Genomic DNA, 24,033 nt, shown 5'->3' on the forward strand with positions numbered 1-24,033 from the left:
CTTGAGCCCTGGAAGCATGGTCTTACCTGAGCGATTATTAGGAGACATGCGCACTGGTGAGATGGAGGGCGTGCGTGATGAAGAGTATGGTCTTTGCCGATCCCGCTCTATTGTTGAAGATGAGGCTACAAAGTGATACTGTGACCATCCATCCTGCATGAGGACAACATCAAACATTGGGACAGGTTTCAGTGAAAAAGATGCATATATACAATACTCCATTTAATGTAAATAATATTTCTATTTAATTAGTGTTTTCACTAATTATTATGAATACTCAGTTACAATAATTACATATTAGCTCACAACGGCTACTCTGTTCTCCAGTGCTAGGCTGATTTACTCTGCCGATTTACAGCATGCCAAGTATGCTCAACGCTAGAAAATATAAGATGGTGCTCAGGGTCTGTCCACACAACAGGGTAATGCCCTCTATGGGAGAATGGGGAGGCGTGATTTCTAAAGTGCACTGATGTGTTGCACATTAATTGGTATGTGGAAACCCTGCTGGTGCACTCTAAAAGTTCCCTGACATAATGCTGTTAAATCACACTAGGGAATTATTAGTGTGCACCACTAGGGTCCATGTGGACCAATTAATGCACAACATGTTAGTGGATTTTATAATGCAAACCCTCCATAGTGCACATTTTCCCACTGCATAGACAACCCCCAGACACTACAATACCCCAAAATACCTACAACAGACACAAAGACAATCCCTTTTAGGGCTGTGCAAAATTATGCAGAATTTGAATACAATTTTAGGCATTTTCATTCTGCCCTTTTTCACACCTCTACTTTTCCTGAAATGTCATAAAAATGATAAGCCAGCTGTGAAAATATGCAAAATCATGATATTTTGTCTGTTTTTACAATGTAAACATTTTTTCCTCGAAAACAGTTCTATTACAAAGGAACATTTTAATTTTGCAAGAAAATGTTAAATGGCTAGATGAGCATTCAAGCCTTTTGAATTTTGTGTAAATATTTCACACACCCTCTAGTCTAGTTAATACACTGAGATTGTTCAGCTGTTTGTTCATAACTGGGAAACAAGAGTATGTTCTTTACAATGTTTTATTATAATATAATGCCCATTTTCCCAGCCCTGTTTTCTCTAGGGTGCACAGAAAAAGTTGCCCTCTGTATTTGAAATTGAAATGTGTAATGATATGAACATTTCTAAGTTAGCTGCTGTTCAAGTTCATATTACTGAAAATAACTTTATTTGTTCAGGAGTCAAACACTGGAGAGCCTAAAGCTGCTTTATGGTCTAACATAACATAACATAAATACTAAACAGTAACATTTTTTCTTAATTAATTAAACTAGCATGAAAGCATAATGAGAGCTAAAAGGGCTATTAGTAGCTCTGATATTGGACTCCACTATATTATTTCAGATGCTACAAAATATTTACTGATGAAATATCTTTATCATCTGTAAATCTTGTGCCAAATCTGTAATGTAAGTTTACCAACTTGGGCACAAAATCTACTTGCCACTCTTACGATAACACTTTACTTAGTCCTTGAAAAAAATGCTTTCCAGGGACCTGATCCAACTCCCATTGACCTCAATGAATATTGGGTCAAGTCCCTAGTGAGGAGGCAAAAAGAATTTTGCAAGGCTGATATAAGTGTGATTAAAAATATACATTATAAACATTGTTAAAAACTGGCTCCAATTTCCCTCTTAATTTGGCTATTTTGCTATATGAAAAGTAATTGCCACCACCTGTACTTTCAGAACACTCTGCTGAGGAAAAGTGGTGCTGTTTTTCTTTTTTAAACAGCAAAAGCAAAGAAGATGCTTGCTTATTAGATTTCTATCTATACATAATATTGATAACTTGAAATAAACACACTCAATGTACAATTAAAAGCACTGAATGCACATCTCTTCCCTCTATGTTGTTTGCATAGTGCATTGGTAAGTGGCTGTGTGTCAACTGTGAAATTACAACACACGTTTAAAATGAAAATTAAAAGAGTGAAATTTGGGTCATAGCTTTTGAAGATGGGTCCATTATTTTCATTGGAGTGGCTAGCTATAGAGCATTTGTTCATATAGGAAAGTGATGTTTGTGCCTCTTCTCAGGATCTATATGTCCCCAGGCAGTGAAGGGTCATATAGAAAATGTAGGGAGAAAAACAGAGAGCCAATAAAGATAGTAAGAATTACTAGAAAATGTCAGTTAATCCTTATTACCAATGATAAGAAAGAATTTTCTAAATCCAATCAATCATCTCCAGCAAGCAGATGACTTAGAAGCATTTATAAATCCATTGTATGCCCACATCTTGAATACTGCGTGCAGATGTGGTTGCCCCATCTCAAAACAGATATATTGGAATTAGAAAAGGTTCAGAAAATGGCAACAAAAATGATTAGGGTATGGAATGGCTGCCATATGAGGAGAGATTAATAAGACTGCAACTTTTAAGCTTGGAAAAAAGACAACTAAGGGGGGATACGATAGAGGTCTATAAAATCATGACTGGTGTGGAGAAAGTAAATAAGGCAGTGTTATTTACTCCTTCTCATAACACAAGAACTAGGGGTCAACAAATGAAATTAATAGGCAGCAGGTTTAAAACAAACAAAAGGAAGTATTTTTTCACACAATGCACAGTCAACCTGTGGAACTCCTTGCCAGAGGATGTTGTGAAGGCCAAGAATCATAGAATATCAGGGTTGGAAGGGACCTCAGGAGGTCATCTAGTCCAACCCCCTGCTCAAAGCAGGACCAATTCCCAACTAAATCATCCCAGCCAGGGTTTTGTCAAGCCTGACCTTAAAAACCTCTAAGGAAGGAGATTCCAGCACCTCCCTAGGTAACCCATTCCAGTGCTTCACCACCCTCTTAGTGAAAAAGTTTTTCCTAATATCTAACCTAAACCTCCCCAACTGCAACTTGAGACCATTACTCCTTGTTCTGTCATCAGGTACCACTGCGAACAGTCTAGATCCATCCTCTTTGGAACCCCCTTTGAGGTAGTTGAAAGCAGCTATCAAATCCCCCCTCATTTTTCTCTTCTGCAGACTAAACAATCCCAGTTCCCTCAGCCTCTCCTCATAAGTCATGTGTTCCAGCCCCCTAATCATTTTTGTTGCCCTCCACTGGACTCTTTCCAATTTTTCCACATCCTTCTTGTAGTGTGGGGCCCAAAACTGGACACAGTACTCCAGATGAGGCCTCACCAATGTCGAATAGAGGGGAATGATCACTTCCCTCGATCTGCTGGCAATGCCCCTACTTATACAGCCCAAAATGCCGTTAGCCTTCTTGGCAACAAGGGCACACTGTTGACTCATATCCAGCTTCTCGTCCACTGTAACCCCTAGGTCCTTTTCTGCAGAACTGCTTCCTAGCCATTCGGTCCCTAGTCTGTAACAGTGCATGGGATTCTTCCATCCTAAGTACAGGACTCTGCACTTGTCCTTGTTGAACCTCATCAGGTTTTTTTTGGCCCAATCCTCTAATTTGTCTAGGTCCCTCTGTATCCTATCCCTGCCCTCCAGTGTATCTACCACTCCTCCCAGTTTAGTGTCATCTGCAAAGTTGCTGAGAGTGCAGTCCACGCCATCCTCCAGATCATTAATGAAGATATTGAACAAAACCGGCCCCAGGACCGACCCCTGGGGCACTCCACTTGAAACTGGCTGCCAACTAGACGTGGAGCCGTTGATCACTACCCATTGAGCCCGACGATCTAGCCAGCTTTCTATCCACCTTATAGTCCATTCATCCAGCCCATACTTCTTTAACTTGCTGGCAAGAATACAGTGGGAGACCGTATCAAAAGCTTTGCTAAAGTCAAGGAATAACACATCCACTGATTTCCCCTCATCCACAGAGTCAGTTATCTCCTCATAGAAGGCAATTAGATTAGTCAGGCATGACTTCCCCTTGGTGAATCCATGCTGACTGTTCCTGATCACTTTCCTCTCCTCTAAGTGCTTCAGAATTGACTCCTTGAGGACCTGCTCCATCATTTTTCCAGGGACTGAGGTGAGGCTGACTGGCCTGTAGTTCCCCGGATCCTCCTTCTTCCCTTTTTTAAAGATGGGCACTACATTAGCCTTTTTCCAGTCATCCGGGACCTTCCCCGATCGCCATGAGTTTTCAAAGATAATGGCCAATGGCTCTGCAATCACATCCGCCAACTCCTTTAGCACCCTCGGATGCAGCGCATCCGGCCCCATGGACTTGTGCTCGTCCAGTTTTTCTAAATAGTCCCCAACCACTTCTTTCTCCACAGAGGGCTGGTCACCTTCTCCCCATACTGTGCTGCCCAGTGCAGCAGTCTGGGAGCTGACCTTGTTCGTGAAGACAGAGGCAAAAAAATCATTAAGACTATAACAGGGTTAAAAAAAGAATTAGATAAGTTCATGGAGGATAGGTCTATTAATGGCTATTAGCCAGGATGGACAGAAGCTGGGAATGGGCAACGGGATGGATCACTGGATGATTACCTGTTCTGTTCATTCCCTCTGGGGCACCTGGTATTGGCCATTGTCGGAAGACAGGATACTGGGCTAGATGGACCTTTGGTCTGACCCAGTATGGCCATTCTTATGTTCTTGTAAGATGTGCCCTTCAAGCTCTAGAGCCAATGATGATGTTAAAACCCGATATTATTTTCAAGTGCACAACTACTGTTTTTTTCTTAATGTTAAACCAAATTGGAAATGATCAGACACTACTTAAAGCACACGGAGACATAAAACAAGAGCTAAGAGTTAAAAGTCTTTGAAATGTCATAACATATAGTTCAATTCCATTTATCTTACCTATTTATCCCCACCCACAGTTCAGGATCTTACACAGTAGTCTCAGAAAACTTTATAAATAAAATTTTACCAGGTACACATCTTAGTTAATATTAACTTACATAATAACTTATTCTCTATGATAATCACACACTTATTACTTTGAAATCTTTGATCCCAGTGAGGAGCACTGATCCACTCTTCCCTCTTTCCATTCTCTTGAGATTAGCAGTTCTCATAGGACTGGCGGCAGGCTTTTCACATTTCTAATTATTTTATTTTAAAGTGACAGATCTGCTAGCCCAAGCGGAGGAGACGTGAGGGCAGAAGTGGGGAGCAGGCCACCCTCTGGGGAGATCTGATGTCAAAGGAGGGAAATGACCATCCAGCACTCTCCACCTGTACAACGAGGTGACATTGATGCTACAGTTGACTTGCAGGTCTCTGGACCGCTGTATGAAGAGTAAAGAGGCGCATCAAAGGGATGAGGCAAGCTTTCAAGATTTTCAGCCCTCCCCACAGTTAGAGTGAGCACACAAATTGCGGTGCATACAGCCCTTGTTGGGACCTCCTTATCTCCATCTCTATGAGGGATATGGTGGAAGGATCCTTAACCAAACTATGCAGAGCTTCAAAAAAGTGGGTGCTTCATAAGACAAGTTTTATTAGAAGGGCTGGTTTTTTCCCAGGTTTTACTATGATGGGTGTTTTTTTTAGTTTTTTAAATTCCTGTCCACACTGCACATTGAAAGTGTGCCAAAACCATGCTGGCTACAAGCCTGCTGGAAAATGACTAGTAAGTACAGTTCTAATTCTTGTGGAGACGAACTTTCAAATACCAATAGCAGGAGGGTGTTTTTCTTTTGTTTTTTTTAGCACAGGGAAATTCTACATGACCATTGCTTTTAACCTCCTCCTTTCTCTCTCACACGCACATTCACACACATAGATAGAGAAGAGCATTATTCTCACTATAAAATGGAGACAATGAATTTTTTAAAAATGAAGGTATTAATTGTTCTTCAAACCTTTTAAAAAATCCATTTAATCCCATTTAAAAATCAATTAATAACACTAGAGGCTTTAGGATCTTAAATGTTCTGTGCCAGCTGAAAATGGCACATTTTGTTTCATGTTCATCCTGTATCATGACATCTCTCTGAAGTATCTACAACTGGGGTTGAAGTTGCTCTCAGTTGAGCAGGGAAAAATGGCAGCTTTCTGCTTGCCTACTGCATCGCATACCTGAATCCTTCTAGCATTCTACTGGAAAGTGAATGTTACCCCTCCCTCCTGTACAGTACCACAAACTTGCCATAGCAGTGACATCTGGCGCCAGTTGGGTGAAGTTCCTTTGGCACTTCAGAGAACACCAAAAGTTTCTTCAGGCATTACAGTGGTTCTCAGCAGTGAAGGGGTTACATCTAGTTGTAGTTGGACTGCTAGTAGATATGAAGCTTGGTTGTACAGGACGTACTCCCCTCTATCCCCCAAATGTTTTTCTCTCTGCTGAGAGCAGCTCCACCTATAGGTACTTCAGAGAGTAGAATCTGGGACTCAAAGTGCAATTTCAGCTGACAGTGGAACTTTTAGAATCTCCAGGATTGCAAGGCCCCAAATGCTTTAAATTCCTCTTTAATTAATATAAATGTACAAATAGACAGAAGGGAAAAATCTTAGAGCTCTGGGAAGACTGATGTGATTGATAGGGGGAAGACTAGTCTTGGGGCTAATGCAAATAAATGGGAGTCAAGAGATACCATTCTAGGCTCTGCCAGGGACTCTGTGCAACCTTGGACAAGTCACTTACCCTCTGTGTGCCTCTCAATTAAAGACACTGGGCTCAATTCTCCTTTCACTTAAACTGGTTTTACACAGTGCAAATCCATTGCTCAATGGAGCGACTGCTGATTTACACTGAGTTAAGTGAGAACAGAATGAGGCACTATAACACCTTCTGTCACCCGGGGTGTTGTGAGTCATAATTCATGCACGTTTGTAAAGCACATTAAAATCTTCAGCTATAAAGGCACTAAAAGTATGTTCAAAGAATTAACAGAGTATGGACTAGAAACTCATCCAGTGTAAACTGGCACAACTCTATTGAATGATTTCAGTAGAGCTATGAGGATTTATACCAAATGAGGGCCTGTCCCTATAGTCTATCCTATGTGACTGTTGTCCCATATCTACACACGTTAGAGCCTTTGTTAACAAAATTGGTCCATTTTTTAATCTATCTGAAAATGAAAATAAAAGTTTTGCCATTTCAATATCAGAGCAAAAAGATAATAAGGAGCCTCTTATACCAGCCACCCTCTCCTCTTCCCCAACTCCTTTATTCAAAACCAATCTACCATCACACTTCACTTTATTGGAGTGCTTCAATTTTTAGTACAGTGAAACAAAGTTATCCCAAACATTAATATAATTATAAATATCATTATAAGCTCAGATTGCTTTTGATTAGCCAGATTACGGTAGATACCACTGTCACTGGATGATAATGTTCAAATAGTGCTTTCTGACAGATTTTTTGTATGTGTCTGACAGGCCGCCATAATACCCCAAAAGCTGAATACTTTTAATAAAATCTATCCTTAGCTCTCATCTGCTCCAACAAAAGAAATTTCTTTCCATTTTTAAGGTAAACCATTTCTAACAAATTCATTAAAACTATTCCCATCAACAATTCCAGAAGCTATTAGTGTTAAATATTTCAACTAATTTTTAAGAGCCAAAAGGGAGTATGTTGAATTTAATGCAGAAATAAATACCACCTGACGGGCTGGTTGCTTTCATTAGTTTGTTTCAGCTCCAGTGCCTATAATGACATTTAATTAAATTGATTTGGATACTTAAAGGTACAGTATATAAGGGTCTCCTAAAGAGAACAAGTGCTATCTTCAAAAGCAAATCTGTGTGCAAGTGTTTTTCAGAAACCAATCTGCCATCAGCCTGATGTACCAAAGGAAAAATAGGACAAAAACATTTGATAAACTGGAAAGAAAATCAGTGTAATTCTGTTATAGAGGGGATGCCATTGTTAACTGCCAACAGTTAGTTAACAGGTAGCAACTGTGCACCTAAAGAAATCACAAATAACCAAAATAGGGTAATGTCATATTAGCCCTCAGCAGCTGTTCAGAGGTTCCACATTTTGCACTATATTTTGATTATGCCTATAATGACTATCTATTTTTCCTAAGTAATATGAAGGCACTAGGAGAAGGCATGTATTTATTGCAGCTAGATCAACATTGGCATATATCCAGTTATGTGTTGTCAGGAATCCGGCAGCGAATAACTTTTAAGTGGAGAGCTATGCATAACAGTTGTGGAGAAAAACAGAACAAGAGTTTAGAACTAATCATTTTTCATAGGCTTCACACTTGTGCCAGGACGTCATCGCTCTGCTCAGCTCTGAGTCATTACGAGATTCAATCATTCTCCTCTGATCCACAGCAGGTGATTATTTTGTCTGGTATTAGGTGGATTCATGCACTATAAGTAACATTAAAAGACTATGTCAAATGCCTGTTGCAACTTCTTTAGTTCTTGTTATCTTTCAAAGATATGTCTTGGTCAGGGAGAGGGTATATAAACCCTGCTACTTCAGCCTGAGCTGGCCCCCCTCCCACACCTGACTCGATCCTGATTTTAGTATGCACTGTACAAACATAGTGAAAGATAGTCCCTGCCTGCCACAAAGAGCTTACAATCTAAATAGACAGGACAAAGGGCAAGATGAAAGAGGGAGAAAATGATTTTCCCAAGGACAAAGAGCAGACCAGTCGTGGAGCTGAATAGAACCTGTAGGCCTTGCTGGAGCCCTAGGCATAACTAACAGTATGAACCGAAGGCTGTCAACCAGAGTGGGCCTCGTTTTGGCAAAATGGCAACACAAAAGGTATTAGCCAACCAAGTCAGCATATTCCTGATCTGAGGGGATGGTACAGAAGCACCCACACCTCTCAAGTAAGTACATAAACAAATTCTCCAAGAGTGGGTATAAGAACACACTGACCTCTCATCAGATAAGGATGGAATAACAGGATAATGGATGAGGTTGTTTCATTTGAACTAGCAGGTACAATATATAAGGATGGTAACTAACAACATATGGAATGTAAAATGTAACTTGTTTGTATCAATGTATGAAAGGAGAAGACATAGGAGGGGCAGCTTTGTACTGGCCTAGAGGACAGCATCATGTTATGTTGATCAAACTGGTACCTTGTCGTGGGCACACATGTGTTAGTGTACCTGTAGCTCCTATGGGGCAAAAGTACCATGCTTTATCAACAATAAACCTGACAATGCTTTTCACCACAGAACAGAGCTGGTGGTCTTTCTGTATGAGTAACATCAAGATCTGCTGAATCAACGCGCTGTGCTCTCTGCTAGTGCAGCTACCATCACAGCTCCAAGAACAGTGACACTAACAGCATTAACAACACTGCAGCACTAGCAACACTTAGCAACATTAACAACAGAACCAAGTTCTCCTGACTATAAGTCCAGAGCCCGACCTACTAGACCACACTGCTGCTATTAGAATCAGTTAGCAGCAAAATCTGAACAACATGGTTTTAGAACTCAGTTTAGTTTGGTTGTACAGAAGTTAAAGATCCTACTCAAGTTTAATCTCAAGTACTGTCTCTTAACCTTCCCTGCTGTGATTTTAATGTCAAATTTCCGTTCACCTCCCAAAGTAAAATATCATTATAAAACTACTATCCTCTAACAACATCCTCCCAAAAATGACATCACACCACTGCGCAATGCTGACTGGCTTTTGTTTTGAGAATATTCTTATAATACTTCTGTAAAATGTACACATGGAAGCATATCTCTGAGAATCCCATAATGTTTCAGCAAACTCTATTCTAAGTGACTTAATCAAAATCAAAATGAAGTGTAGTTATTTCGGCTGATCAGAAGGCAAAGATGCTGCTTATTTACTGGCAGAAAACTACCATTTTTGCAAGTTGTGCCATTCCCTGGCTCTGATTAGTTTTAAGGTTCATACTAGTATAATCACTTCATAGTTATTTCTTAATAGCCTTGCAGTGTAAAAATTCCTGCCCTATGACTAGTTGATAATCATTAGCCAATCAGGTGACAGTGATTTGCATCAAAGTGTAGGGTTTTCAATAACTGTAATGAATATGCAGATCCTTGACTCTTATTGAGGCCTGTACTCTGATTACTGCCTTCAGAATTACCGAAGTGTTTGTCAGAAAGAAAGACACCAACTCCTGTGGTGTCCCAGTACAGAAGAGCAAACATCATATTATGAAATTACTGAGATAGAAACTATTTACAAAATATATATTTTAAACCTTTCTAACATTCTATTTCCTCCTTCAGGCCCAATACTGTTCTGCCTGGAATCAACAGGAATTTTGCCATTCAACAAAGCAGGATTGGAACCTTCTTCTCGTTCCTCTTCCTTGCCTATGAGCCAGCATTTTGCTATTGCCATCTTATTAATTGTAAATATGACATTTCCTGTAATGATATAATATGGTAAAATACCAGGGTAACCACCTATGAGAGAACTACACCCACCAAGCTGATGTTAGAAATAGAAAGTGATAGGGTATATGATACCGTAACAAACAAGTGCATTATGTTGACTGAGCTTACTTTGGAACTCAGCAGGAAATTGCTCTCAGTTGTTGGTGTTGCATCTTTTTCATGCTGAAGCTTTGCTGTCAGGCTAAGTGGAACATTCCTGACTGGTGTGCACTAGTGTGACATTGTCTAAATTAAAGGGTAAAGCTGATGTGAATGAAGTCAAGTCTCATCAGACTGATACAATTCTGGGCATCTTTTCACTTGCAGTTTGTTGTCCTGACACTAATAAGACCCAACAGATATTAGAACTGAATCAGATTATCTACATATATTGGCATATGAAAGCTAAGCATTCAACATGACGGTAGCACTGTGGTGAGGAGTGTGCACATGCATCTAGCAGAGTTTCTGACTGGGATCTTAGAAATAATATAGACTAAAATATTTAGTAACAACCACATTTATCATTAAGATCTAATATCTAGAAACATTAAATGCAGTAAGTGCATTCCTCAGTGGTTCTCAACACTGATGGTCCACAAAGCATCTATGGGCAGTACAGTGCTCAGTCTGATTCTCCTCCTTGTTTCCAGCTGCCAAATTGATTCACAGAAGCCAAAAAATATATTAAAACAGTTTCCTCTTATGACTTTTCCATGTAAACACTTGAGGTAGTGGACATATGGATGTTACATACTAATGAATGGGAGAGGAGATGCCAAGAGGCAACCTTCCTATTAAACTGTGGTTCAGTGGAATTGTGGACAGCAGGTTTGAGCCACTAGCAAAAGTGGCCAAACTGAGGGCTGCCGTGAATCTCTGAGGCGAGCAAATCCGCCAATAAGCGCAGGACCCACCAACTCAGAGGAGGAACTTTGTCACAGAATGTAGAGACTTGGCTATGATATTTTTAGCAGGAAAAGGTAGAAATATACAGACCAAGCAAAAGCTGAGTGTTTTCACTCACATTTCACACATTCAGGTGCACTGGCAAAATCCATTCCTCTGAATGTGAACCATATCATCTGACAGATGAACTAAGAAAAACAGAACTGAGTGCAGCTGCTAGTTCTCTTTCCCAGTGTCCTCCAATGACAGCCATCTTTAAACTACATCTGTATTCTGGTACCAGTCCCTAATTCTCTATTTCAATATGGTGAACAAGGTAACTAATAAAAAGTACTTCCACGGCAATTTCTGCATCAACAGTTATTATATCATGTTGGACACGAAAGAGTTGAAACTAGGTTATCAACATACAAGCGTAACATTTAGTCAATCAGACTGCTTGGGTTGAATTTACATTTTCTAGTCACATGAAACAAGCATTTTTTATTTCCCTAAAGGGCAGAGATGAACTAGATCTTACTGCAGCAACATACAGAAACCTCAACAAAGAAAGTCCAAAATAATACATTGCAACAGTACAGCAATACTTCTTCATTTTCTTCTAGAAAGAGAACAAGGTTTTAGTGCCAAACTGATAGCTATAATTTGATATATCCATCTTCTCTGTGTCATTTCAATATTACTTCACACAAAAAGTCCTGTCGACTTCATTTAATTTCAAAGCTAGCAGTGGGGACCACAGAAAACAGTTCAAGATTACTGTAAAGTCATGAGTTTCTAATGGTCCTAAATGATTCAACTTCCTTATTGGGATCCCCAAGAATCTCCTTGTCATAGATGTGCTTTCCCCTTTGCCTACATTATAGGCTGCAAGCATCAAGACTACACTGTAATAAAGAATGAGCTCTAGTTCTGTACTTTAAAGATCATATACCTTTAACAAATTATTATTTTAGAGATATATGAACTGATCCGAATAAAATAGCAACCAACACAAAGAACTGCCCACACTTAAATAAAATTTAACCATTTTTCGTCTTGAAATAAGTCCGGTTAACAGTTTTTAGAAGGTATTTTTCATTCAATGACAGCACTTCCTGGGTTTGGTTATTTTAATCTTTACTGTAAAATAGTGATGTGCCTATCTTTACATCAGCACCTTAGCACAGGTAAACAGACTTTTGGATGCTTTTCTGTATCATCTGGATTTTTCTGAAGTTTGTTTGTGATTTATTTTTGTTGGAGACACTTCCAGAACTCAGATTACATTTAAAAGGAGTAAAAAAATTAAGAAGACCAAAAAGACATCTGTATTTAATTTTTGAAGTTGCACATACTACGTTCAAGGATTAAAACTTTATCTTACTCCCAGGAACTGAATATCTGAATAAAAAAGTACTGCAGTCATGACTGTACATATACACGGAAGGCCTTCAGATTCTAGACACTTGTCTGCAACTTTAGTCTTGAGCGAGCTTCGGGACTTATAGTCAAATAACTCACTTCAGAAGGAAGGCTGTCAGTCAAAGATACTGCTGGGGGGGGGAGATATTTGAAATTCAACTTGTCAATCTTCACAGAGAGTGCAAAAGAACCTATTGTGTGCAAAGATAAAGCATTTCATGGACAAGTTTTTCAAAATTATGAGCTAAAAGTTAGACTCCTACTTCTATATTTAGCAACTAAAGAAGAGACCTGGATTTCAAAAGTGAGCCCCCTATATTTGGCATAAAAGACAAATGGAGCTTGCTTCTACAGTTACTGTTTTATCATATGACTATGATGACAACAACACATACATTAATATTGCTGCTAGACAGTGGTACAGAGAATTTAATGGAAAAGTAAACTCCTGAAATGTGGTTTGTTGTTGACTCCACTGTTATCTCTTGAGTTTAGCAGTTTTTGGATGGGAACTACTTCACCGTCTACAAATTCTTTCCTCTGTGTGTCTTATAAATAATGTAGAGATTTTTCTGCTAAACCAGCAGGCTGGTTACAATACCAAATATTAAAAGAATGTACTAGTACTTCTAAGCCCCTGGTGCTAAAAGAAATGGTAATAGCTACAGTTCTGGATGCTTACAGAAACTCAAGCTCAGACCTTTGGAGGTTTGCTCATTAATACAAACACACACATTTAAGGCTGAAAATTATATTTCGAATAGAAATTTAAATGAAAAAAATATATATATAGTCAAATTGAACCATCACAACTGCATTTTATGGCTACAGCTAAATTAATAGGAAACAAAACATTATTACACCGAGGGTCAGATTCTGAGCTACACCTGTATAACTTCATTGAAATTACTCCAGGGTTACACCAATGTAAATTAGACCATAATCTGGGATTGACTCTTGACTTCAACACAGAATTAATTTTAGAACATTACAAAATATTTTGAAGACAGCTGTAAAGACTCAAATTGCTTACAAATGGAACATGCACATTTTCAAAAAAATTAAGAATGACTAAAAGAATGGTAGGTGATACTATACATTTAATGGCCTCTAACACGAATGGCATCAAAAGAATTAAACGACATCAAATGCAAAATGATACAAATAAACTGAAATTTTATCACATACAGTCTGTTATGGGACTATTTAGAAACAACAACCTTTCAGACAGATATCTCCAGCAAATCTACGTAGAAACACAGGGTCAGATTCTCCCATTCCATCATGTGTTGTCAGTGCTACCCGTTTGATCTGGCAGGGTTTTATATCCTCTTTGAACAGATATAAATGATGACATAGGTGCAAGGCAGTGGAGTATTGGGCCAATATATGGTACCTTTTGTAATTCATCTAGTGCTCAGCTTTAGCCCATCATGAGAACTATTTATTTACATACTAGGAATTGTACAGTATTTAATAGATTGTTTCATGCCGGTAATGGTTACTTTAAGCCATGTTAAATGATAAAAAAGTGATAATAAAATAATGGCCGTCCCTTCTCTTTCTAATATTGTTAGTAAAAGTAAAAGGGAGTAAGAAGGACTGGCAGGAATGTTACTTGAAAAGACAGATAAGATAGGAATTGTTAAAGGCAAAGCCTATACGTTTATTTCATTGATTGCATGACTGAAATGAAATTCTTTTGTATTAAAAAAAGCATAACAGCTATGCCCTGTGTGACTAACAAACAAATCTGTAAGTGCTTGCTATGTCTATACCACAACACTTGTTCACAGGTTTGCTTGTGTGATGTCTACAGAAGATGTAGCAGTTATTGTTTTCTCTTGCAACAACTCCACACAGTAGCATTTTAGCAGAAAAAGGAAGGGTGTCAGGGTAAATCAAAAGAAAGGAGCAGTTAAGGGAATGGAATTTTGATATCTAAAATCTGAATAGTGTCCTTATAAGAAAATGATTAGTTATGCTACATCAGGCTGAGCCTCATCAGGCTGAGCCTCATTGGTGTTAATTATGTCTGTATGAAATCTACTTGTCCTGTTGTTAGCACAGGATATTTACATTTTATCAAGAACTTTGTTGATACTTTGAACACATTCATTTTATCGACAGAATAGATTAACTTGATTAATTTTGTTCCCATAATGAAATGTACTGACTTTTTTTTTTAAAGTGTGCTTGGATCACAAAAGAAGTGCTTGACAAAAAGTATTTCGTTTGCTAACTGAAATACAGTATTTAGCAATAAGTGCATTTCTGATCAAAAGGTGTAAATAATCAACAGATACGTATGTGAATGATGGATAGCTTTAAAGGGAGCTAACTGGACAGAGCTTATTTCTCCCTCTCTCCAATGTGCAATGTTCATACAGGACTTTGGTCATGTGTCAGTGCCACTGAAATTCATGGGTCTACTTGTGTAAGTAAAGTGAGCAGGATTTGGTCTACAGTGCATAAGGTACACTAAATTAAAATGTATCATACGTATTTTTTTAATTCTATAGTAGCAATTTATTATAGATTTAAATGTGTTCTTCATAGCTCTTCTGGGAGCAAATCTTAGTATGCATTAAACATCACAATTCAAGACTGGTCAGATGACAGCCAGAATACCTGGGTTTGGGAATAGATTCTGGTTTCTTGGCTCTGCGAGAGAGTACGCTGAGCGTGCCATGACCCAGAATGATGGGAAGGTGAAAATCCTCTGTCCTCAGCCACTCTGAAGCCTGGGGCCGCCCGCTGCCATAAATCAATTAATCAATCAATCATTTATTTAATCAGGTAGCTGCATTTTCACAGTGATATAGAAATGGGCTCTAGACAATGTCTTCTCTATAAAGCTATTGCAGTTTTAATTACATTATAGACAGATATAGGTTACCTTATACCAGTTCATCTTAAAAGGCTGACATTCACCTCAGTGAAAATGCTTTCCCCCAGCCCACTGATGCTCCAATTATAGGCCCGATCCAGCAAAATGCTTGTATATGCTCATGAATAATTTTAAGCACATATGTAGTCCCATCAAAGAGTACTTTTGATGGGAATATTTATGCGCTGGTTGGGGCTTAAGTCTTTAATGTGGTGCTTAAGTGATACAAAGGCCCTGGCACTGGAGAGAATTTCATCTAAAGAGCATACATCTCTCAAGGACGTAGACGTTATCATTTGGATTTTCTTCCAATTAGGCCATAGTCAATGTTCCATTGTATCACGGCATAATGCATTTAATATATCAAAAGGGCAAACAGATTTATTTTACTTAGAAAAGAACTTCAGATTTTAAAACCAGTTGCCAGGAATTTTGAAGTGTCTCTCTGGCAATTTTCAATGAACTTTTAGCAGTTTACAGCTGCATTATTCTGAAACTCACATGAAAAGAGACTCCTCTTTTAGATCCTGCCTGGCTTAACTGTTTGATTAGGCTTCAGACAATTTTTAAAATCTTGTTCAGCCAATGACAGACAAGGTCAATCTTCAGAGTGTCTATTTAGGCTTCATTAAATATCTGTCACAATATTTTCCCGATTGTGTAATAGCACAGTAGGTGGTGAAGGTCAACTGCCTTTAGTAACCTCTCTGCTTTCAAATGGATATGATGACTGCAATTTTATTGTTAAAGTGGGTGACAGGGACAAACATTGGTATTATCCTATGCAACACAGAAATCCACAATTATGAATGAAAAACTATAATTTCTAAGAATTTATTGTGATTTCCCACTTATATCCTGAAAGACATAATACAGTGTAAAGACATTGTGCTGGAGCTTAAATGATTGGGTAAAATGATGCAATTCATAGAAAACATTCTCTTCATGACAGTCTCTCCAGTTCTTTAGTATCATAAACACTTAATACAACTTGAAGCTTGTTTTTAGGAAGTACATTATTGTTCAGGTTGGATTATTTAGTTATCTTTTTACATGTACCTTTTGTCTAAAGATTTGAGAATTTTTATTTGCTAACTTCATGAAAATTCTCAAGCTGCTTTTATTTAAGAGTAGTTGGTTATTTGCTTGAAAAATGAAGATGGAGAAAAAAATCTGAGCTGCAACAAATGAGGATTTGCTTTTTCCCAGATGTAGCTATATTTTCAAAGGTGTCCCCTAATTTTTCGATGTCCACCTTGACACACTTAATGCCTTTGTTTTCAGAAGTGCCAAGCAATTGAGTCCATTAATTTCAATCAATTGAAGTTGTGAGCACTCAGCACTTCTAAAAATCAGGCCTTAGGTGACTCAGGTGGAGCACTGAAAAATAGAAGCAACCAAAATTAGTAGCCATTTTTGAAAATGTAGGCCTTACTGCGTAGAACAGAGAACAATGGAAATGCTTAAATTTGGAGTTATTTTAGGAGAAATGTTTTCTCCAGTGATGGTCAACTACAGTGAGAATTTAATTAATCTTTAGTTAATAAAAATGTGATCCCTGAAAACATCTTTTCTATGGGATTAACTAGTGCTGGCCTCATCTTTAAGTATACTTTTCAGTCTGGGATTCTATCTGAGTCAGTCACTCTGCTGGGTTACTTAGACTTTGTTTCCTTGGAACTTTCCTACGGCACCCTGTCTTGGTGCAAGTTCTTTTTCAGGTGGTTTTCCCAAGGAGGAAACGAAAGGGTTATGGGTGGCAGGACCAGAAGAGAATTAATCTTTCTGGTAGAAACTGGAGCCCTACAGAAAGTTCTTTAGGAAAGACAGCACAATTTTAATCTTTCTGCATCACTCCCCCTTTCCCTTGTTGTGTTGACAGCTGATGGCTTGGTCTGTCTCCCGTTTTCTAAAGAACTATCAAATTCAGAGACAACAGGAGAAGCTGAGAATCAGGCAACTGGAGCAAAACAGCCCAGTAGTAGCTTTTTGTAGAACAGTAGCAGTTGCCTGTTGATGTTAGGGAGAATAGAACTCTCACACAGGGCATTGAGGAAGGTAACCCTTTAACCCCAAGACTAAGATCATCATTTCATCTTGGTTTTAATGGCTTCCTCTTTTTTGAATTGTAAGAGCTGGAGAGAATTTTGGATAAAATGTTCTTGTCAGGCTTTGTTAATATAGTGCTGGATTAACTACCCTGGAGAGTGAAGTCCTACAAGTGCATCAAGGGAGGCAACAGTGCATCCCAGCCATGTGTCTGAACTCTGACTTGAAATTGACTCTTTGTACCTTTTCCATTCTGGGCTGTCCTGATAAGCCTGCTAACCATTCTGGTGTGTCCCTTTAAAGTTACCATACAGCTGCTGTTGAGTGGAGAAGCCAGCACAGCGGTTAGAATCAGTCAGTGTAGTGCACAGACTGTTACAGAGCTCTGCTAGTGCCGTGCACAAGCTAGTATAACGTGTGCACACCTGGTTTTATTTCCCACAACACAGTACCCCATCCACCGAGATGCCAAATAGTGACAGTAATGAATGTGAGAGGGTTTTATAGCCTGAGACCATCAATTAACTTCCCATAGAAAATCAAACCACTGCCAGGTTGTGACAAGTTTGAAATCTAGCCCAGGTCAACAGAGAACCATCTCCCATCTTGAACTGAGAGGCTCAATTTCTCTCTACCCACCCTCTGAGCCAACCAGGTTCGCTATCTTAGCATTCTGTTTAAACAACCAAAGGCTATTTGAGAAGAAAATCCAGACAATTCCAAGCAAGGTGAAGCTCTTCCTATATTAACACTAATACGTTAGTATTATGGGCCTGATCCAGCAAAAGACATCCCCAGCTTTCCAGACATTAAATGCCCCCAAAGAGTCCTCAGATGCCAGTTCTGCTACAGACTGGCCTAATCCACAGTAAAGGCCAGAAAGAAAAAATCCTGCCTTGAGGCCTCATCCAAGGGCCCATTAAACTCAATACGTATTTTCCATTGATGTCAATGTGCACTGAATCAGGCCCTTGTGAAGAAGCTAATGGGAAGGAGAGCTCATACAAATGAGGTGCTAGCTGTCTGAGCTCCATTGCACTCATTGGGGATACACAGCCCATGGGCTAGATTACCTTTTCTGCAAAGCCTCAAGAAATGACATGAACAGGTTGCAGTCTGGGTCTGTGTATGCATGAACATCCTTGCCTTCTCTCACTGAGAAGTGCTCTTTCCCCCGTCTCTAGTGTGGCTTATTTTACCCCTAAATAATTCTCTTTGTCCCACCCCTTCCTTCTCCTGGAATGTTTTTACTTCTGTTCTCAGAAAAATGCCTTATAGCCTGGATGAAGTGCCTTTGTCTGTGTTGATTTAATCAGTGTGGGTTTTTCAAACAATAATTGAGAAATTGTTTTTGGCCTCTAAAGACAGGAAATGTTTTTCAGTCAACGAGAAACGAAGTGAAACTTGTGCAAACAGCCACCCTTTTCAGGCAACCTCCTAGCTTAAGAGAACACCCCAAACATACAGAGTACAATTCTGCTGTACTTTTATTAGAAGACCCCTCATTTCTGAAACTGATTTTTGCCAGTCCCTTGAGAGGTTGCTTAACCCGGTTTCACTGTGTACCTATTAGTACGATAGCCTTGGTTAAAATCAAAGTGCTTGCTTCAGCCCTGTTGGAGGCTGCAGTCTACATCCCCCCACATATATTAGAACAGCTGTGCTATGGAGGAGGCATGCACCGCTGCAAAGGGCAAGTGACAATATCAGGCTTCCACTAGCTGGAAGGAGCTTCAGTTTACAGCCAGGAGTCTAGCGGCTTCACTGGCAGAGGCTGCCTGAGAGAGACACTGGATCAGTACATCTGCATGCCCTTGCTGTGCACTTTCCTGAGCCAGCCCTACACACTTCTTGGGTAGCACTGGCTGGCTCCTGGCCCCCCAACAGAGTGGAAGTTATAGGCAGCTTGTAACATTATGCTCCCCACCTCTGGCTGGATTTTCTGTCACTGGGCACTTTCAGTTTGGGTTTTGCCAGACACAGTGAATAAAGCCTATAGTGCTAAGCAGAATTACAAAAATGTAATAAGCTTTCATGTTTTTCCCCTGACATGAACAAATCTGTGGGACAAATGTATTGGCTACTTTTATACCAACAACAGTGACAAATCAATATTCTAGTTACTTCAGTAATGCAAATGATAATACTTCTATTCATATCATTCTTTCCTCTGTTTAGTACAGTGTCAACATATGCTGCTGTAAAACTATATCAAACTTTGGATATACTATCCCTCAAGCAGCAGGACAAATACTGCTGCATTTCCTTAAAGTTAATGTTAGGCTTGTAACTGACCCAAGTCATAAAACAGAATCATGCTTCTATTCCAGCCTCTCTTATATGCTAGTGATTACTTGGGAATAATGAGATAGATATTTTTAGGGCATACTAATGAATTTCAGACACCTGCACAATTGGATTTAGCTGCAGTGTGAGAAAAATCCCTGCCAGAGTGTGAAAGCACAAAGTGCTGACCATATCGCACAGGCAGCAGAAGCTGTATTCATTCATTATTGCCAATACAGAAGCGTTAGTGGGAGAAAATAATTGTCTTGACTATTTAAACCCATATTGCATGACAAATATTATTGCTTATGTAATAGAGATCTTAGGAACTCTCTTGTTTTATATAACTTTTTTTTAAACATTTTAAAAAAAAGAAAATGCCATAGGCATCAATCCTAGGATACAGCTAAGTATTCAATGTACTAATGTGAAGGAAGCAAAGGAAGTAGCTCCTTTTGCAAAGTCTTTTTCTTGATTCATTCTACATAAAAATCATTCCTTATATTGTGTACTAACTTTATAAACATGAAAAAATACATACCTGTCTGTTTATGCACAGTAACATTTTTAGTTAAGTTAATTCTTAGAAGCATTTGAACATTTTCTGTACTAAATTATTATACAATGTATGGTAGCAGGTTGTAGAGACATAAGAAGACTAAATAATTATTTTGTTAAATTAGCTTAGTGCTTGGGAAAGGTATTAGATTAACTGCCTGGGAGACTGACCTCCATTTTACCCTGCCAGAGTTAGCTCATGAAGGGATTAACAAAATGAATCCTGCAAAATAGTTCAAAGGTTAAGAAACTAGTCAGCCCCTGTAAGCACAACAAACTTTACCCGCAAAGGGGTATCTCTCCACACCATGCAGAGAATCAGTTCATCCCCACATCCCAGATGTGCTGTCTTCTCAGCGGGACCCTATCCTCACTGCTGTTCACACCTGCCTCTCAAACAAGGCCTGTTTGCCAAACTTTCTCAAACAGGAGCTCAGGTGTGCAAAAGAATAAAATTTCAAACCCCAGACTCAATGTGAGCAGATTGAGGCACAGAGTTCACGTTACTCAACTCTTTTCAGCTATACAATACATACAGCACAGGCAATGGCACTGTGAGCATCCTCACACTCCACCATTAATATGCCTCACCCTCGACTGGGAATGGAATTAAATGCCTGGTCTTTTTGCTATTAGACTACAAAGATAGGTGCCAATTAGAGGCAACTGTGGTGGTAATCTTTGTGATGTGAAATCGTGAGTACTAGGAAGTGGTCTGAGACTGCCATTGATAGATATGTGTACACACACCACATTTACACACACACTTCAATGTGTCTCCTTTTACAAGTATTCTGTGATAGGAGCTTGTTATACCATCACCTATCATTTATACATGTAAGAAGTTCATTTTTAAATAGTTAATTTTAAACATGTTGTTCGTAGTAATAGTACTATAATTTACACAAAAGAGGAGGCAGGCAGCCTTATGAGAATGATAATGGGAGCCACTGCCTTTCACCTCTAGACTGCCTCTGAATCAAGCTTGTGTTGCTAGTGCATGAAAGCTGTCGATTTGATGGATGTGAAATAAACAGGTCTCTATCCAGTTCCAGGGGTACCAATGTCCATATCATAAAAGCATCACCACTGAAGGAACTGGCATTGGTGGTCTCAGCAGAGAGGCCAGGAATTGAAGGAGCTGGGAATCTCACACTCACCCCTATGGTTGTCTCTGCAGGATAGGATTGAGATGCACTGATAGGAAAGGCTGAGGAGAGGCAGCTTGCACCACTGCTGACCATGCTGTACTGGTTCTGTGAACAGAGGACTTCACTCTCCAGGACTGTCAACTCCAGCACTTTTCATAAGAACTAAAATTCATTTAAGAAAAAAAAAACCTCCCCCAAACAATAACAAAAAAAAATACATGCTTTATGGACCATTTCTATTTAAGGAATTAAAATTAGACACGGGAACATGCAAAAACACCAGATCTGAACCTCCTAAACTTTGGGCAGTTGGGATTCAGATGGGCCCACTAACCGATCAAAGAAAGTATTTTGGTCTCATGTTCCTTCAGCCCCCAAAGTGGGTAAACTGTACAGAAGATCTACAATCTGAAGAAAATCTTACCTTCTTGTAGAGACTTCTCAGGTCTCTGTACTGCCACATGCTATTTAGGACCTGAGATGCTGCTTTCACCACTTTTGGTGAGTGCCTATTACATTAAAAAAAAAAAAAAAGAGAGAGAGCGAGAGAGAGAGAGAGAGAGACTGTTAAATCCCAGGCTCAATTAATGCTGATTTGTGAGTCAATTACAAAGGATTGAAACTCTCAAGTGGAGTTCTGCTATTCACCAGTTCTATAAGTATATTCTAAGAGTTTTACATTCAAGTAGTTTGGATACTAACATTTTATTGACTGACAAACACACTCTTCATGTCCATATTACTAGTGTTGGAAGAGGAACAAAACCAATACACACTTGCGCTGTACGTTGAATGAGAAGCAAGGATTCTCATTGGGAACATGAGAACAAGAGAATTCTGTCAAGATGGAGAGTAACTGCTGAACTGGCTAACTGATAGGGTGGGTAGTGGGGAAGGTAGAGAGAGAGAAAGCTGCAGAGGGCAAAAATTGGACAAATTGTTTCTGGAGAGGTGGCTTGGCTACAGCCCTGTGTGCAGTGGCATGAAGGACAAGAGTACAGGGCTTTGGTTTCTTTCTCCTGGGCTGGTAGACTTTAAGCACTTCAAGGAACAGATGAGTGAGTATTCACTGCACCAATGCCTTCTACCAGATGGTCAGAGGAAACAGAGGAACTAGCCAGGTGATGAACACTGTTTTAAGATGGGAAGGGGTTGGGGGCAGGATGCAGAAATATAATAGATCATAAATACACAGAATAATCAGTGCTTTGTGACTAAATAAAATTCATCTGGAACCCAAATTTGGACTTATGTTCTGAAACACTGACAACAGTAACCTATTAATGACTGCACTCTAAGCCTATATAAAAAGACATAATTAACTTCACATGTACTCCTCCTCCTTCTGGAGTCTTTCCCCAGGAGATCTGAATAATTATTTCAGAGAATTAGAGCCAAATGTTCCCTTCTGTTTAGGGAGCAGATGTCTTAAACCCAAAGAGAAGGGCCAGGGAGGATAACATAGGATAAATATGTGACTATGCAGAAAGTCCACATCACGTGACTAACCTCATCCCCGCAGCAAACATAAAACAGCAGAGCCCCAAAACAAAATTACAAGGGATTAGAGCCTGCATGAAGTAGTTGGAGAACAGTCACACTTGTGCTTGGTGTTTCCCTGTGAAAAGGGCACAACTGGTGGTGAAAAAGACGCAGGTGGTACTGGTGTTGGCAGCATGTATTACTCGTCTGGTTCCAGTGTGGGTAGTGGTAACTGCCGCTATTCACTTTGCGACACACATGAGAAGGGTCACAATTGCATTGTCAGCAGAGCTGGTAAGATAATGTTAATGTTTAGTCAGTTGTTTTCCACAATATTTTCTTAGTACATTATTTGTTGATTCTGCCCATCTCTATTATTCGTCCTGCAAATAGAACTGGGTGACTAGTTCATGAGTTGATAAGAATTTGATGAACACTTTCAAGCATCATTGTTTTCATTATTTACCCATCTTTAGCTGCTAGTGGGGTACTGGAAGTAGGGAATGACCAATGTGGTAACAGTGCCAGTCATGCTGTTAATACTAAGGGGAGGCCAAGAGCAGTGAGATCCACTGCATTTGGCCAATCTGATCCCATGGATGCCAGTTCTGCTACACAACTGTAGAGGAGAGAGGACTAGGGCTGTGGGCTCTTTACAGACACTAGAGCAGATAGTCCTTGCACTACTGTGATTGTGTCCTACCCCTGTGCAGGAAGCATGGGATGAGAGGGAAAGGGAAGGACCTTCATGTCCTCTACTTCAGTAGTGGACCCACAAAGGAGCCAGGTGCACTCTGGCTCCATATTTGGAGGAACACATGCTGCACACAATGTAAGAGGCATTAATATTTAAGTTTTGTATTGAAATACACTAACTATGGGAAAATTTCCTCATCGGTCCAGGATAATGCAATTTTGTGGGTTCCAGTTCTTTGAAGAGCATCTGGATGGACGGGAATATAATAGTGTAACAGATGACAAATTGAAATCTATCCATTAAAA

General features: G+C 39.4%; 1 protein-coding gene across 1 annotated transcript in view; it reads right to left on the minus strand.

Moving 5' to 3' along the window:
• Nucleotides 1-24,033, minus strand: part of CTNND2 (catenin delta 2) — a 731,680-nt gene that overhangs the window by 22,202 nt on the left and 685,445 nt on the right. The window contains exons 19-20 of the mRNA XM_029913318.1: nucleotides 21,974-22,058; nucleotides 27-153 (exon numbers count right to left, since the gene is read on the minus strand). Of these exons, the coding sequence (XP_029769178.1) occupies nucleotides 27-153; nucleotides 21,974-22,058 (212 nt within the window). The remainder of the gene's footprint in view (nucleotides 1-26; nucleotides 154-21,973; nucleotides 22,059-24,033) is intronic.

This window comes from Terrapene carolina, unplaced genomic scaffold (assembly GCF_002925995.2).
Source record: "Terrapene carolina triunguis isolate 2854851 unplaced genomic scaffold, T_m_triunguis-2.0 Scaffold580, whole genome shotgun sequence".
NCBI lineage: Eukaryota > Metazoa > Chordata > Testudines > Emydidae > Terrapene > Terrapene triunguis.